This window comes from Quercus suber, unplaced genomic scaffold, assembly GCF_002906115.3.
Source record: "Quercus suber isolate HL8 unplaced genomic scaffold, Cork oak 2.0 scaffold_73, whole genome shotgun sequence".
Taxonomy (NCBI): Eukaryota; Viridiplantae; Streptophyta; class Magnoliopsida; order Fagales; family Fagaceae; genus Quercus; species Quercus suber.
The window spans coordinates 1,207,043-1,223,404 of NW_027069538.1; the positions used below are offsets into that span (position 1 = coordinate 1,207,043).

Sequence of the window (16,362 nt, forward strand, 5' to 3'; positions counted from 1 at the left end):
GTCCAATGTGAAAAGATTAGCTTTTCTTCATCTGAAATGGTCAGCTAACTTTGTACTTAAAAAAATAGAAAGGCCAAAATGTTTGATAAAGGGATTCCTTTATGGGCGTGGTCGACTTTACAAAGGCTGGCTAACAGTAACAGGTCACTTTTCATGAGTTGCCTCACGCCTTTTATTTAGTATTATTAGCTGGTGACTAATGATTTAGCCAAAAAGGTTGGAGAGGACTGTGTTGTCCAGCTATTCTTCTATTATGAAATGCAAAATATTACATCATGGTGGCAATTCTTAGTTAAGTTTTAGAACTCATCATCTCACGTTGTTTCTGAATCATGACATAGTCTACTGGGAATGTCCCTACCATAGGCATAGCAACATTTTCAACTCCTACCAAAATACTATGCAATATTTTCAGCTTACAGATCTGTCAAACTGTTATGAAGTCTGTGCATAATGGCTATCATCTCCGTGACACTCTACGATGTTGCACATTGTGAATTTATTCATCAGGAACTGACAATTATGTATGCGAGAATTTTTAATTTGTTTGGAACCATTCTTGACTAAAGTGAGAACATTCTAGGCTTCCACCTCCCATTTGAGGCAGGAAATGCGAAGATCAAAGATTCAAAGGCCAGGCTTAATGTCCATTTGCCTTCAAAATCCTGTATTAGCCTCCCCCCAAGTCCTGCCAATCCAATGTCTAATAATATCAGTATTGACTTTGAAAATACCCGATGGCTAAGAAATCCATGTAATAAAAAAAATTACAAATATTTCTTACCCTAGTCAAGTGTGGTCGGTATTCGAACTCCAATGCGAAATTTCGAGTGCCACTGACTTGCTGACTTCAATGATTTTTATTTTTCCCCAGCATAGAATGGTACACCTTCCATGACAAGCTTGTTTATTTTCCAACACACCACAGTAAATAACGGTTTCCAATTGACCAAAGCAGTGAGAGTTGAAACCAAAAGGGGTGAGGTGTTTGATTTGATCCAGTTCTTTAACTTGAGGCTACAGCCTACAGGGCAAGGCCTAGGGTGAAAATTTTAAAGGGTGTCTTTAGTCTTTACATCTAAATACCACTTAAATAATATTTAGTTTATCTTTTTATATTATATATATTTTTTCAAATTTATTATTAATTTTTACTTATTAATATGACTAATTCATCTAAAGTGAGCTAATAGTACTTACTATATGTGTTTTACAAACTGGCATATTATCAATAAAAAAAAATATTATTTAAACATTTATTTATTATATTGTTTAAGTGACACCGATTATATTCTTGTCATATTAATTTGTAATTTTTTTGTTGTAAAATTTGTATTAGCTTTAGCATTTTTCATTCATTTAATGGTGAATGAGTTGTATTTCTATTATTATTTTTTTGTGTGTGTGGAGAGAATGTTAAACTTACTAAAATTTTACTACAAAAAATTTACAAATTGGTGTGACACTGAGGTGGCCCTTTAACAAAAGAATCAATGAGTATTGAATTACTAGCACATTAATTTATAGGACCTATGTAATAAAACTTGTAATATACAAACATTACTCTAATATTTTAGGCCTTCTTAAGAGTAGGGAAAAAATGTACACCTAACTCACATTTTTTCTTTAATTAAAATAAAAAACCATTACTGCCCCTATATTTGGGGGCCTTTTTATGGTAGGGAGCCTTAGGTCTAGGCCATGGCCAGGGCCGGCCCTGTGAGGCTATTGGTGAAATGCCAAGCTTAAGAGGAGGTCCTGCTTGCTCCCAAATAAGTCTCACCCTACTACAATCCCTAAGGATATGGAGAATGGTTGTGTGGCTAAGGCAAAGCGGGCAGGTATCACTGTCAACACTTTCATAATATGAAAATTACTATGGGCATTGAGACTGTCATGGCAAGCTAACCATAAAAATAAAATTTGGATCCATTTCTTATAACCCAATCCAACCCGACCCTTTTCTTTTGCAAGATATCAAGGCTTCAGGTCTTCGTTTTGGTTTAGCCCAGTTGTTTTTGGGCAAGTATTCGGCTTCCAGAATTGGAGTTCATTTCTATCTTTTTCTCTGAAAAAAAAAAAAAAAATGGAGCTGAGTTTTTTGTTTTCATTGAGGATATGCCCATTTTGTTTGTCTAGGAGGACTTTACCCCTATTCTCACATTTTTTAATAACATGACTTCCATCACCATGCACTCTTGGTGCGATGATCACTCTACAAATATAAATATTTGTGAGGTGTGAGAGATAAGGACCGGAGTTTAAGTCTCTAGAAGAGAGTTTCACACACATATACACTTAAATTAAGTTACAGGAGAAATTCTATCTTGTTAAAAAAAAAAAAAAGAAAAAAAAAAGGACCTTTTTCATCTTTGGGCTTAGTAGGTACTAGGTAGTAGCCACTTTCTAACTAATGGGATGGGCTTTCGCTTTTCCTCATATGAAAGTTTATATTGCATCAGATATAGAGGGATAACTAAAGTAACTATATTGACCAGGGTCGACTTACCAGCTAATGCAAGTAGTCTCCATTTCCACCAGTTAAGCATGGCCCTAATTTTTTCTAAAATGAACTCTTAAGGCTTTGGTATTTTGGAAAATTATTGAATACTTCGAGAGTATCATAAATGCGTACTCTCCCCTCTCACATGAATTGTGGATCTCACCATAAATTTAATTAGTGGGCCCACAATTATGTGAGAAGAGGGAGTGCGTATTTATAGTATTCTGGAAGTACTCAATAATTACCTTGGTATTTCTATCATCTGCCACAATAGGAAACCCTAGATATTTTCAGAATCTCGCTAGCTAGTTTGTTCAATCATCAATGCTCGAAGAAACACTTGGACATAGGAAAATTTTGGATTCCTTAGAGTTTTATCTTTTGGTAAGAAACACTACAAAAATCTATTAAGGACAAAAAGGATGGCATTTCGACATGGCTAGTTGGCAATAATAAGTACAATATTACTATACTCCAAGAATACCTAATAATTTTCCATAAGAAGAACTAGGCTAATATGTGGTTTTGATAATAATAGAGCTGGACCTAGACGCACATTCCCTTTCCATCTTTTGACTCTATGCTCTTCTTGTATAAGAATAGAAAGATATTCCATTCACAAAATGAAGATGTATGGATTAACCATGCAAAAAAAAGTTGAACAAATTAGCCAAAAAAATAACCTTTACTTCCAACGAAAATAAGTAGTGAATTTATTTTGAGCCAAAAAAGGGAAGTATTGAATTTTTAATTGTTACTCAAATAGTCAACTGTCTAGAATATAAAGAATATTTAACCTGTTGTCTTAATTACCCCCAAAAAAGTCACTTATTTTTCTCTCCCTCGTAGGAGCTCCTTTCTCTCTTTCACCCTGTAAGAGCCTTTCACTTCTCTCCCTTTTGGAAGAGATCTCTGCTTCCCTTAGTGGGGCTATTCACCCCCCTCAAAGCACTTCTTTCCCGATGGAGCAAGCAGTGGTTGAAGAGCTACAAAACCTTCGACTCACTAAAGAGGAAAATGAGGAAATACAAATAACAGTAAGAAGTCGTGATGACCTTCTGGAAGAGTGTTCGTTAAGCTTGTTTTGAAGACTTCTTTCAGATAGATAGCAAAACATAAGAGCTTTGAAAAGCACTTTAAGAGCAGCTTGAAAGATGGGGTCAGAGCTGCAAATAGTTGAAGTAGGAAGCAATATTTTACAATTCAAGTTTAGCTCTAGTTATCAGAGAGATTGGGTTGAAAATAGTGGGCCATGGAACTTTGAGAACAATTTGCTTCTCCTTTGTAGATGGAAGAAGGGCCTCACTGTTAAAAATATAGTCTTCACTCATTCTCCCTTTTGGGTACAGCTGTGGGGACTACCATTTGAGCTTATGTCAAAGGAGATTGGGCAAGATATTGGAAGAAGCTTGGGACGCCTTATTAAAGTAGACAGACGGGCATGTCAAGCAGATAAAGCCAAATTCATGCGCATCAGAGTGAATATTCCAATAGATAAACCTCTCCTTAGAGGTGGAAATGTTGTAAGTAAAGATGGTGAGAAATTCTAGATTCAATTTAGATATGAAAGACTTCCAACATTTTGCTTCTTTTGTGGAATGCTTGGCCATGATGATAAACACTGTTAGGCTCCTATAGACCAACAATGTACTTCAAAGCAATATGGGGAATGGTTAAGAGCAAATGGAAGTTTTAGAGGAAATGTAAATTTCAAAGGAGGAAATGCAAGGCAAAAGTTTTTTTCAAGCAGCAATCAAAATGATGAAACTGACGGCAGAGGAAATAGAGAAAGTGGTGTTGCTATGGGCTGGTCTTCTTTCTCTCCGGCGCATCACGTGGAAGGAAGCAATGATGATGGAAGTTTTCAAAATTCAAACACTTCCAACAAGCCCACTCAGAGACAGGATGGTGGCGTGACAGACACTCATATGTGTTAGGCAACTGAGGCTAGGCTTGGATGGGACATAAAGGTAACTAAAGGTATGGTATTGGGACAAAATGAAGGTTTAAATGGAGAGGGATCTGATCCAATCCCAATGGAAAAGTCAGACTCTGTGACTCAGTTTGAGGAATGTAATGTTACACTTAGTAAAAGCTACCCCACTTCAACAGGGAGTGCTATGCTGAGGTTAGCAGCCCACTTAAGCCAAACTGTTGGGTCGAAATTCCTAAAGTAAATGAAAAAAAAGCAATAGCCCAAATCGCTATTAAAAGCCCACAGAAGAAATACCGTATAAAGAAAGTAGCAAGAGAAAAAGGTTCGGCCCAAGGTAAAGAAAAACAAGTCCAAGGTCCAAATGTAGGCTCAAAATGTCAATTAGCCATGCTCTTGGCAGAAGCAGAAGAAAACACAACCAGAAAAAGGAAATGTATGGACGTTGTTGGAAGTGTCAATGAGGAAGAAAAATTATCGGCGGTGGCTGCATTGCAGCACCGTCGAGAGCCATGAATTCCTTAGGATGGAACTGCCGGGGGCTTGGGAAACCCCGGTCAATTCGAGCATTGCACGATTTGGTGCGATTTTGGGATCCCAAAATAGTCTTCCTGTCGGAGACTAAGGTAAGGCAGAGGAGAATGGAGAGAATAAAGGAAAGAATTGGATTTTTGAATGGGCTATTTGTTCCATGTCAAGGGCGTAGCGGTGGCTTGGCTCTTTTATGGTCAAGAGAGATAAACTTGAAGATCAAAAGCTATGGCAGATACCACATTGATGTAGTTGTTACGGAGAAAAGCTCAAATTATAAATGGAGGCTCACCGGTTTTTACGATCACCCCCAAACTCACATGAGGCAGAAATCTTGAGATTTACTTGCATATTTAAAAAATCAATCTCAACTTCCCTGGTTTTATTATGGAGATTTCAATGAAATACTATCAATGGCAGAAAAATCTGGTGGTGTAGCAAGATGTCAAAGTCAGATGGATAGATTTCGAGGAGTTGTTAATCTCTGTGGCTTCAAGGACTTGGGCTATTCAAGGACAAATTTTACCTGGTGCAATATGCAGTCTGGTGACAGCATAATGTATTTGAGGTTGGACAGGGCTTTTGCAACTAGTGATTGGATTGATATGTTTGGTGAGGTAAGAGTTAACCAATTGGTCGATTCTTCTTCAGATCATTGTGCTTTGTACATTGCTGACCCCAGAGCTCCAAATCTACCCCACACAAGACACTTTCATTTTGAGGTCATGTGGGCTAAAAACGAAGAATGTAAGGATATTATTGAGGGGGCCTGGTGTAGTGTGGGCAATGTAAATACATCGGAAGGTATGGTTGCTGCCTTAAATGCTTGTGCTACTGATCTTAAAGCTTGGAGTTCTGCTACTTTTGGTCAAATTCCGAAGAAAATTCAAGGGAAAAGAAAACGTCTAAGTTCTCTAGTTCAAGCAGATAGGGATGGTATGTTGGGTGATGAAATAAATCAGACTAGGAGAGAAATTAATGAACTTCTTGACAATGAGGAAACTTACTAGTGTCAGCAGTCAAAGGCTCACTGGCTCAAAGAGGGAGACAGGAATACGAAATTTTTCCATGCCCGAGCCTTGGAAAGAAGGAAACAAAACAGTATCTTGGGTATCTGGGATACGTCTGAGAATTGGTGTGGTGATCAAGATAGTATTGCTAGAGCCGCTATCTCCTATTTTGAAGAAATATACACCACTTCCTCGCCGAGCCATATTGAGAAGGTGACTAATCTCATCCCGGTCACGGTGACTGAAGAAATGAACATGGAGCTAACCAGAGGCTTTACCAAAGATGAAGTTGTTGCTGCCCTAAAGCAGTTGCACCCAACTAAGTCTCCTGGCCCCGACGGTATGTCCGCGCTTTTCTTTCAAAAGTATTGAAGCATAGTAGGCACTAATGTATCAAATTTAGTTCTAATTGTTCTTAATCATGGCATGTCTATTTCTGAAATTAATAGAACTAATATAGCCCTTGTGCCAAAAAATAAGAATCCTTAAAGGATGACTGATTTTAGGCCAATTAGCCTTTGCAATGTGATATATAAGTTGATTTCAAAAATTTTGGCTAACCGTCTCAAAGCAATTCTGCCATTTATCATTTCAGAAAATCAAAGTGCTTTTGTGGCTAATAGGCTCATCACTGATAATATCTTGGTTGCTTATGAAATTATGCACTATCTAAAACACAAAAGGAATGGAAATGATTGTCTTATGGTGGCTAAGCTGGATATGAGCAAAGCATTTGACAGGGTTGAATGGTCCTTCATTGAAACGGTAATGAGGAAGATGGGCTTTAATGAGTCGTGGATCGGTCTGGTGATAAAGTGCCTAACTTCGGTAACCTACTCAGTTATCATTAATGGCTCGGTCCATGGAAGCATTGTGCCTATCAGGGGACTCAGGCAATGAGACCCATTGTCTCCTTATTTATTCCTGTTGTGTGCTGAAGGTTTCTCAGCTCTCATAAATGAAGCAACTCAGAACCAGTAACTAAATGGCATATCCATATATCGGGGATCCCCACGAATCAACCACCTGTTCTTCGCGGACGACAATCTTCTCTTTTGTAGGGCCAATGGTACTGAATGCAACAAGTTGAAGGAAATTCTCAAAACTTATGAAGCTGCGTCAGGGCAAAAGATTAATACTGAGAAATCTTCAATCTTTTTCAGCCTAAACACTTCTCAAGAGCTCAAAGATGAAATCCTAAACATATTGGGACCTATGACTAATTCTCGCTACACAAAGTACCTTGGCCTCCCTTCCATCATTGGTCGTTCAAAAAAGCTTGTTTTTGCGGAGATAAAGGAGAAGATTTGTAAGAAGCTGGCGGGCTGGAAGGGTAAGCTACTCTCTTTGGGGGGTAAGGAAATTCTTATTAAAGCAGTGGCTCAAGCCATCCCATCTAACACGATGAATTGTTTCCTTCTTCTTAAGTGTCTATGTGACGACCTAGAAAGAGAGATGAGAAGCTTTTGGTGGGGCCAAAAACAACAAGAGACCAAGATAGCCTGGGTTGGATGGAAGAAAATGTGCACGCCTAAATCTAGAGGAGGGATGGGATTTAGGAACTTGCAGGCTTTTAACCTTGCCTTACTTGCAAAACAGGCTTGGAGGATTCTTACTAACCCTTCTTCCCTAGCTACACGTGTGCTTAAAGCCAAGTATTTCCCCTATGATGACATCCTTAATGCAAGTCTAGGCAGCAGCCCTTCTTATACATGGCAAAGCATTTTTAATAGTCTCGAAGTCCTTAAGAAAGGAACTCGTTGGAGAGTGGGAAATGGGTGGTTAATACACATTTAGGAGGATAAATGGCTCCCCACCCCTTCTACTTGCAAAGTCATCACCCCTCACAGGGACTTTGATGACTTTCCCATGGTCTCCTCTCTCATTGATCAAGAGACTAAGTGGTGGAAAACTAATGTTGTAAGGGCGCTCTTCTTGCCTTTTGAAGTGGACACTATTCTGAAAATTCCTCTAAGTCAGAATTTACCGGAGGACAATCTTATTTGGATTGGGAACAAAAGGGGTGTCTTCACTGTCAAAAGTGCTTATCACATAGCTGCCAATCTCCAGGATGGTACTGATATTGAGGAATGCTCTTCTGGAGACTCAAATGCTCTTCTTTGGAAAATTTTGTGGAAGCAGAAACTCCCTGCAAAAATCAAAATATTCTCCTGGAGAGCTTGTGTGGATGGGCTCCTGGTGTATGTAAAGATGGTGGAAAGAGGTATTAAGACTGACTTTGATTGCCCTGTTTGTAGGGAAGTTCCTGAGAGCCTCCTCCATGCTTTAGTCTCATGTGATTCTGCTCTTTCTGTATGGTCACTTTGGCAAGATTGCCCTTTAAACTTGCTGCTGAATGCGAAAGACTTCGTAGGTCTAGTGCATCAAATTAGTTCAAACTCTGATGGGATTTCATTGGAATATTTTTTTTGCGATTTCTTGGTCTATATGGCATAACTGAAATCAGATTGTCCATTATGAGCGTGGTCTCTCCCCTCTGCAAGTCTGGGAAATGGCAAAGGGGGTTGTTGAAGACTTCAGGGAAGCCAACTTGATGTGCTTGTCCAAGAAGCAACCATCAAATGGTGGCTGGGAGGCGCCTCCTTCAGGTTTTTTCAAAATTAATGTAGATGGTGCGTCGTCTTTGGATGGTCACGGGGTGTCAGGAGTGGGAGTAATCATCCGTAATGCTAATGGAGCCGTGGTTGCAGCCCTTAGTAAAGCTTTACCAGTGCACTTTCTGGCTGAATGGGTTGAGCTCTTCGCTATGGAGCAAGGTGTTCTCTTACCTCGGGAAATGGCTGTCCAGTTGGCCATCTTTGAATCCGATGCTTCCTCTGTAATTCAAGCCATTTCTCTAGACCTCTGTGGTGGTGAATCTGGCCACCTGATCCAAGGGATTCAGCTTGTGAAATCAAACTTCTTGAGTTGCTCTTTCAGACATGTGAAAAGGGACTCCAACAAGGCTGCCCATGAACTGGCCCAGTATGCAAAATGTAATAATGTCAGTTGTATTTGGAAAGGTGTTTCTCCGCCTTTTTTAGATTTTCTGATAAATTCTAGTTTGGGTTGAATGTTGTTGGCTGAGGCCTTGTTGTACTCCTTTTCTTATGGCAATGATATTATGCTTTTTCTCCCAAAAAAAAAAAAAAATTACCCCCAAAAAAAAAAAAACACCCCAAATATAAATAAATAAACTAAATCAAAATAATTAATACATAAATCAAAAATAAAAACTATTAATAAAAAACTTTCATGAAACAAAATACGTTTAAAATTTAAGCATAAGAAACCAAGTCATTTTACATGACAAAAAGACTGATAAACATTCACAAATTAATTGAACTATCTAAAGACAATGGTGATGACAACCGGGGCAATAGAATTTTCAGCTAGTCATTTTCCCTAATTACATAGCAACAAGGGTAATCATGTCACCAACATGAACAAGCAACCAAACTATAGGAAAATTACAACTTATCCATATCAATCCTCCTCTAGATTGATGGAGTCATTGAACTTCCCATACAAAATCTTTTTCAATTCGGCCATCTGTGCAACTACAGAATCCTTCTCTTCCTCAAGTTTTTCCAAGTTCTTGGTGGTCACCTCTTTCATCTGTTCTATCCTGGCCTCCACTTCATCCTTTGACACATGGGCAAAGACTTCCCCTATTTGGAACCGAACCACATCCTCATCAGTGAGAATCAGTTCGTTGCTAGCATCCTCCAGATTTTCATTTGATTCCTTAGGGAAAAAAAAAAGACCATTTATTTAGAAGGGAATCATAATATTAAAAAGAACAGGACAAGTCAAATTTTCAGCATGTTGTAATCATAAATAAATGCAGGTTGAATAAATATACATTTTTCACCAACATATGATCACTGCATTTAGAAAAACAAATATTTCATGCTGCAAAGAGCATTAAGGTTTGAAACAAACGGGGAGATAAAATCTGAACGTGACAGAGCAACAAATAATGATAACTATAAACTGATTTACTACACATCTGTAGCCAAATCATTCCACTTTACTTTTTCATCTAATAATGATTATAGTTTCACTTTCCTCTCAATACCACGTATGTCACAATGGGAAGTCCAACTGTAAAATGCAGAAAAGGGAGGCAATCCTTGCCCCTTGATAATACGCAATAAAATGCAACAAAATTAGAAACAAGATATGTGGTTCAAGCGAAAGGACCTTATTGCCAAATAATTAATTTTCGGAAAGGTTTGTTTGCTATTATTCCATCTTGAAGACCCTAATTTAGTGTAGCACTGCTGATTATTTTTTGACAATCTTGGAGTCTCTGGGATCATGCAGAAAAAGGTGAATAAGGCGCTGGGTGCTTGGAGGGGGAGGGGAAGGTTGTTCTGTGGTGATTGATCTATAGTATTTGGTAAAAGTATGTTTTAGGAAGTTGAGCTACATGATAGTGTCAATTTAGATAAGGTTTGAAGTCGCACAACAACCACATGGGGTTAGCTAGAGTTAAATTTAGCTAGTATGAGCTACTTAAATTATCTTTCCACAATGATCATTTTGTCTCTCTCTCCCTCTCTCTCTCTCTCTCTCTCTCTCTCTCTCTCAATTTTTGTTGTTGTTCCTTCATCAATACTTTGCCCATTGTAATGGGCAAAAAAACTTCTTTTGTAATTTCTGTGCTGTTCTCACGCATACCAACATAGTTGGCATTTGCTAGGGCTCTAAAATGAACCAAGTTACTCTAGCTTGGCACAAGATCAAATCAATAAAATTTGAATAAACATAAAGTGCCATACCTAGTGTACAAAGTTCCCACTTTTGCGGGGTCTAGGAGAGATGATTGGTTGGTGGCCTTATCCCAAATATTTTTTTTGAGAGGCTAATTCTTGAACTCAAACCCATGACTTGTCGCTTTTGGTGAAAGGCACACTTGCCATCACACCAAGGACCAAATTCTAAAAAGTTGAATCAACATTTTAAGCAAAAATATAACTAAGCTAGAACAGAAAACTAAAGTGCCTGTTTGGATAGTGTTTTTCCTCAGTTTTCTAGCTCTAAAACAGGTTTCTTTTTTTTCTTTTTTTTGGTTTTCTAACCTAAGAAACTCTTTGGTTCAGAATTAAAACAAAGAACAATTTTCGGAAAATCATCTCGAAATCTAGAAGAAATGGAATTTCCATTTCCTTGTATCTTGAGGGGAGAAGACGCGTGACTTTGCCTTCATGAAGAATGCACAGTAACTGGTATATAGCCTGTACTTTTACTCTCTCTCTCTCACGGAAATTTGGACAAAGAGCTTGTCAGATCTTACAAAGCCATCAATTAGTCACATGTGCGAAATCTGTAATGAATTCGATCTGTGGGTGGTGGTGTTGCAATGGTTTGGGTCAATTTCAGCAAGCCATCAATCATAGTGTTGGGCGTCATGAATTTCAGTTGTGAAGTCTTATTGATGAATGGGGGCTTAGTTGAGTATTGTTTGGCCGTACAACATGTTGGTAGCTTCAGCTATTAGGGATTAATGTATAATGGTTTGGGTCATGTGTGGCTTGAACAATTTGGGGAAGATTTGAATGGTTTGGGCATGTTAGACGTCACTGATCTAGGTGACAAAATCACCTTTGTCTGCTCACCATCCTGGCTTCATAGGACCAACAAGTGGCTTTTGGTGTCGGGCTGATTTTGGCTTGGATGGGCTTCTTGATCAGTTTGTCCAGCTGCATGGGCTTGATGAGTTTCAGTTGTAGTGGCAGCAATATGTGAAGCAAAGATGGTAGCTTAGTTTGATAGGCTAATGGTAGCTAGGAGTGTGGGTGGCTTTGGATGTCAGCAATGGGTGTTTGTGGCAGTTTGGGATGAGCTTGATTTTGTAAGTCAATCGGGTAGCCACTGATTTGCGTATGAGGAATGGGTGTTCAGTTAGTGGCTAGTGTTGGAGAGGATGAATCTCAGCCAGTTTTAGGAGAATTGAAAGTGGTGTGAATCTCTGGTGCCAGCGGTGGTGCAATGGTTAATGAATATATGTGGGTTAAAGGTGGATGTGTTTTGGAGTGAATCACAGGTGGCAGTGCAACATCCAAACAAATTTTCTAGTTCCTATTCTAAAACATATGTTTTTCACGTGACAAACAAATTTTCACTTGAAAACCAACTAAAATTGTGTTTTATTATCATCTCGTAAGACAAAATTTTGAAGACAGAAGAAAAAAAAAAAAAAAAAAAAATCCTAAACATACCCTAGTAGACTCAATTGATCTGCTCGTATTTCAAAATTTCAGTTTAACTAGAATCAAGACAGATTTCAAGTGATGGTTAAACAATCTCCAAATGAAGTTGGTTTGCAAGTTGATCTTGTTCATAGACCCCACCTAACATTTTCATCTAATGCACATGTTGATTCCATGTTGGCCCTATTGCTAGAAATATCTTCTGAAAGACAAGAAATTAGTAAGAGAGATTGGAATTACCATTCATAATTCTAGATCATCTTGTAATATATATTCAAGAAAGCAAATGCATGGAAATATTCCATGGTATCTTTAGAGATTCTGTTTACGCATGACAGCTACTATTCAAATCTATGAGCATGTACTATAACTGCAATGAATGCTGCATGTACCAGCATCATGGGAAGAAGATAGGAAACTTACATGGGCAATACAGACATTTGCAGCCAAATGATTGTTCTAATTCACTAAATCCTACCAATCCTGTTAAATTTTACATTTTCAATAATTAAGTTTTAGTTTACATTTCCCCGCATCTATATAGTACACTGGTTATTGGAAGGATGGAAGAAGTGATCAACCTTCCAAACTCAACCAATAGCCATCTCTGATGTTGAGGCACATAGCTTAAGAACTCATCTACATCAACAAGTTTATATAATTTGATTTCATCTAGAAAGGCTAAAGCACTCATGGCTGCAAAATTGCAGCAATTGTTATTGTTTAAATATGTTCACATATACAACATTGATTTAAGAAAATGACAATTCCTATTCATTTTCATCTATTGACAACATTCCATACATGAATTAGATAATCAAACAAGAAATGACTAAATTGTTGGTTGAATTGGTACCACAAAGATTCACTAATAACACAATTAGCAAAAAAGAATCAAACAGTAGCCCCCTACTTTAAATTGTTTAAGATAATAATGTTTTATTAGCCACTTTCAGAAAGCATTGCTCCTTTGAGAAATAAAGAAGGAAACATTTAGAGAGAGAGAGAGAGATGTTTTAGGTTAAGGCATTGAACAAAAATTGAAATAATCATTCTGATGGAATTTTTATTCGCTCTGTGAGGAAAGAGTGGCATGCACTAAGAATCAAAAAACATAGAAAAGAATATGCAGCTTGACAATGAAAAAGAAAACATCCTTTATGTGAACTTCATTTCCTTTTATGAAAAACATAGCATGCCCTATGTGATAAACTGGGATTCAAGAGATAGCCCAATGAAATGGCATCTTTTGTGGTCCCATGTCTGTGGTTCAAACCCCAACTCCCCCTCCCATACCTTCCTATAAAACTAAATAAAATAAAAAAGAACAAACATTTCTAGTGTTTTAGAAATTTGCGAAGTTGTTAAGTTCTTCTTAGAGAGGAAATTGACAAAATGAAGGACAACATATCACAATTCTTTCAAAACGAAAAATCATTTAACTAAACGCATAGACTTCACTCAATACGTGGTCCATCTGGAATCTAATAAAACAAATCTTATTCAGAACACAAAAACTCTAATTGCAGCGTTTGTGTAAAACTTCCACCCCATGGCCCACATTCTCTCACAAAACACTTCAAAATTAAAACCTTCTTTCACACCAAGTTTTTATCTTTTCTGGTTACCGTATAAAGTCTCAATCAAAGCATGAACTAACTTCTACCTCCAATCAATATTTTATCCATTTATATTGAAAAACGCAATCAACACAAATCCATGGAAAAATTAAAGCTGGAATTCCTCCAACTTTCACAATCTGATCTCAAATCCTCTTATATTTCAGTCTGATATCAAATCAAAGCAACAAATTAAAATAACAAAATTTTAAGTTTCAAACACAATTAATCCAAAACCATCGTCCTACTAAATTCAAGGGAAAATTAAAGCTTGACTTATCTTAATATCCAAAACCCAGCTAAAATGACACAAAAATCTCAACAACTCAAATCCCAGATCACAATTAAAAGTAAAACCAGTACCCATCAAGATTAAACCAAAATTTAGAGTTGGGTTTTAAATATTTCTCGAAACCCACCTCAAATTATGCAACAAAGTCAGTGACTAAACATTTCCAAATAGAAAGTGACAATGTTCTATTCCCAAAAAAAGTAAAAATAAAGACAGTCCAAACCATATTAAAAAAAAAAAAAAACAAAATGAAAGCACATCAAGTTTAATCCAAACCTATTTAATATTTTAACAACCTTGTATGCTAAAATCATAAATAAATAAGAAAATGAAGCAAAACCCATATCATAACAATACCTTGGCAACTTTGATTTCAACCTCAAGCTCGTGAAAGCGGTTGTTTAATCTTCCAAACTTGTTAATGTTCTGCTGGTCCTCCCAAGTCACCTCTGTTTCAGATCCTCCACCCTTTGTAAATCAACAATTTCAAATCAAATTTAGACCAACAGCACAACAAACAAATAAACACGATTAACTATAAATTAAAAGGAACAAATAATAAGATGAAGAACAGTGATACTAATGTAATAATTCTATTACCTGCTGCATGTTTGTTTTCACTACAGAAGCTGGAAGCGCAGTGCAAGTGTAGTGTTAATAGTTTTTGGGGATCAGAGACACAGATAGATGGGGTTTTAGGCTTTTTCGTTTTTGTCTCTCAACAAAATGTTTTGGGCAATTTTTGGGTTTAGGCCCAAAACAGGTTGCTTCACCTTCGGCTAAGTTTTTTTGGGCTTAAAATTGCTTTTTTTTTTTTTAAGTAGCTTATTTGTATAATAATGTAAAAATAAATAAATAAATATACTTGTCCCATTAGCCCCTCTAGAAGTCTTCTGGGGTGTTGTAAGGCTACAATAATACTGTGCAAATGTCACTTCCTCATTAATGCAGCTAGGGAGTTAGCTGGGGTGCATTCAATGCGGTGACAGCAATTTTTCTAAGATATTTTGGGATTCTTCTGTCTTTTGTGCCTGTAATGCTTATTATATTTCCAAAACTTCATGGACCGCACCTCTAGATGGCAAGCATCCTTTACGGACCTCAGCCTTGGCTAGCCGAGGACAAGCTCATCCTTAGCAAAAACTCCTAAGCCATTATGTTCAATATTGTCTTTCTTATCCACTAGCATGGGTTTCCTTGGCTATACTTACCCATCTTTGGACGGTCCCTTATCCTCGGCTTGGGCCTTAAGCCAAAATCCAGTTGTATGATCTGGGCTCATGACCCCACAATAATAATAAATGATAGTGAGGGTCCAAATCCTTTACTTTAATGTATTAAAATAATAATAATAAATATAGTTTAATTATACGCTTAATATCCAGAAATTTGGATGCTACAGTAGTTTATACAGCAGTGAGTCAATGACTAAAAAATATTCAAACTGCTTTTCGGTAAAACTTGAAAAATCACGATTACTTAGCAAAATAATTCTTTAAAAGGGGGAGTGTAATTTGCGCTTTTCTTTATTATCAAAGTTGCTTTTTTTTTTTTTAATCAAATAAATAAAAGTTGATTTGTTTTAAAAAAGGAAAAAAGTTCATAAAATTTATTTTAAAAAATGCAAAATATTTTTATCTAACTTGTGCAATACATGTAAAATGTTGTAATACTTGTGCAATAAATAGTGTGGGAGGGAAGTGGCAGGTTGGATTCGAATCACAAACATCTGACATAACAAATGATACAATTATCAATGCACTATCACTCTAATCAATGTAAAAAATGTTGTTGTGTGGCATCCTTTTGTTATTTGAGTCTGGATTGGTCAATGAACTTTAAGTCATGTTCAACAATTTCACTTACAAGTAATGCTCACTGAGCAGCTGACATGATGGTCTCTCCTCTCACATTCATAATGAATTTTATTAATTAAGTTCATGGTATGATTCACCGTGAATGTCAAAGGAAAGAGCACCACGTTGTCATGCTTTAGGAGTATACAATAAATTTCCGTTCCAACATACAACTTCCAAACTATCATTGTACTCTGCATCACATATGAAGTTCAAGACTTGTAAATATACTTCATTACCTTCACAATATATACACACACTCCATTTATAATTTATTTTATATAAATCATATTTCTTTCGTCGTAAAGATTAATAAAGTGCGTTTGACAACCGATTAAAAGTTAGCTTTTTTACTTATATTTTATACTGTTTATAGGTCCACATTACTTTTTATCTCAGC

General features: G+C 37.0%; 2 protein-coding genes across 2 annotated transcripts; one reads left to right on the plus strand and one right to left on the minus strand.

Annotated features, from left to right (window-relative positions):
• Positions 1-5,380: 5,380 nt before the first annotated feature.
• On the plus strand, positions 5,381-7,774 carry LOC112037354 (uncharacterized). The gene is made up of 4 exons (XM_024070165.1): positions 5,381-5,903; positions 6,117-6,317; positions 6,573-6,870; positions 7,039-7,774. The coding sequence occupies exons 1-4, from the start codon at positions 5,381-5,383 to the stop codon at positions 7,772-7,774; spliced, it is 1,758 nt and encodes a 585-aa protein (XP_023925933.1).
• Positions 7,775-9,228: 1,454 nt separating this feature from the next.
• On the minus strand, positions 9,229-14,833 carry LOC112037383 (probable prefoldin subunit 4). The gene is made up of 3 exons (XM_024070195.2): positions 14,707-14,833; positions 14,464-14,574; positions 9,229-9,724 (listed from the first exon to the last, which is right to left on the minus strand). Exons 1-3 carry the CDS (start codon positions 14,713-14,715, stop codon positions 9,464-9,466), a joined length of 381 nt encoding a protein of 126 aa, XP_023925963.1. The 5' UTR covers positions 14,716-14,833; the 3' UTR covers positions 9,229-9,463.
• Positions 14,834-16,362: the final 1,529 nt, after the last annotated feature.

What these genes read in the sequence shown, in the direction of transcription:
- LOC112037354 (XM_024070165.1), top strand. Translation starts at nt 5,381, where the DNA reads ATGGCAGAAAAATCTGGTGGTGTAGCAAGATGTCAAAGTCAGATGGAT. An exon ending in TAAGTCTCCTGGCCCCGACG is followed by an intron (nt 6,318 to 6,572) that starts GTATGTCCGCGC and finishes TTATCATTTCAG; the next exon opens with AAAATCAAAGTGCTTTTGTG. An exon ending in GTGCCTATCAGGGGACTCAG is followed by an intron (nt 6,871 to 7,038) that starts GCAATGAGACCC and finishes TCTCTTTTGTAG; the next exon opens with GGCCAATGGTACTGAATGCA.
- LOC112037383 (XM_024070195.2), bottom strand. An exon ending in TTGAAATCAAAGTTGCCAAG is followed by an intron (nt 9,725 to 14,463) that starts GTATTGTTATGA and finishes TTTTTCCCTAAG; the next exon opens with GAATCAAATGAAAATCTGGA.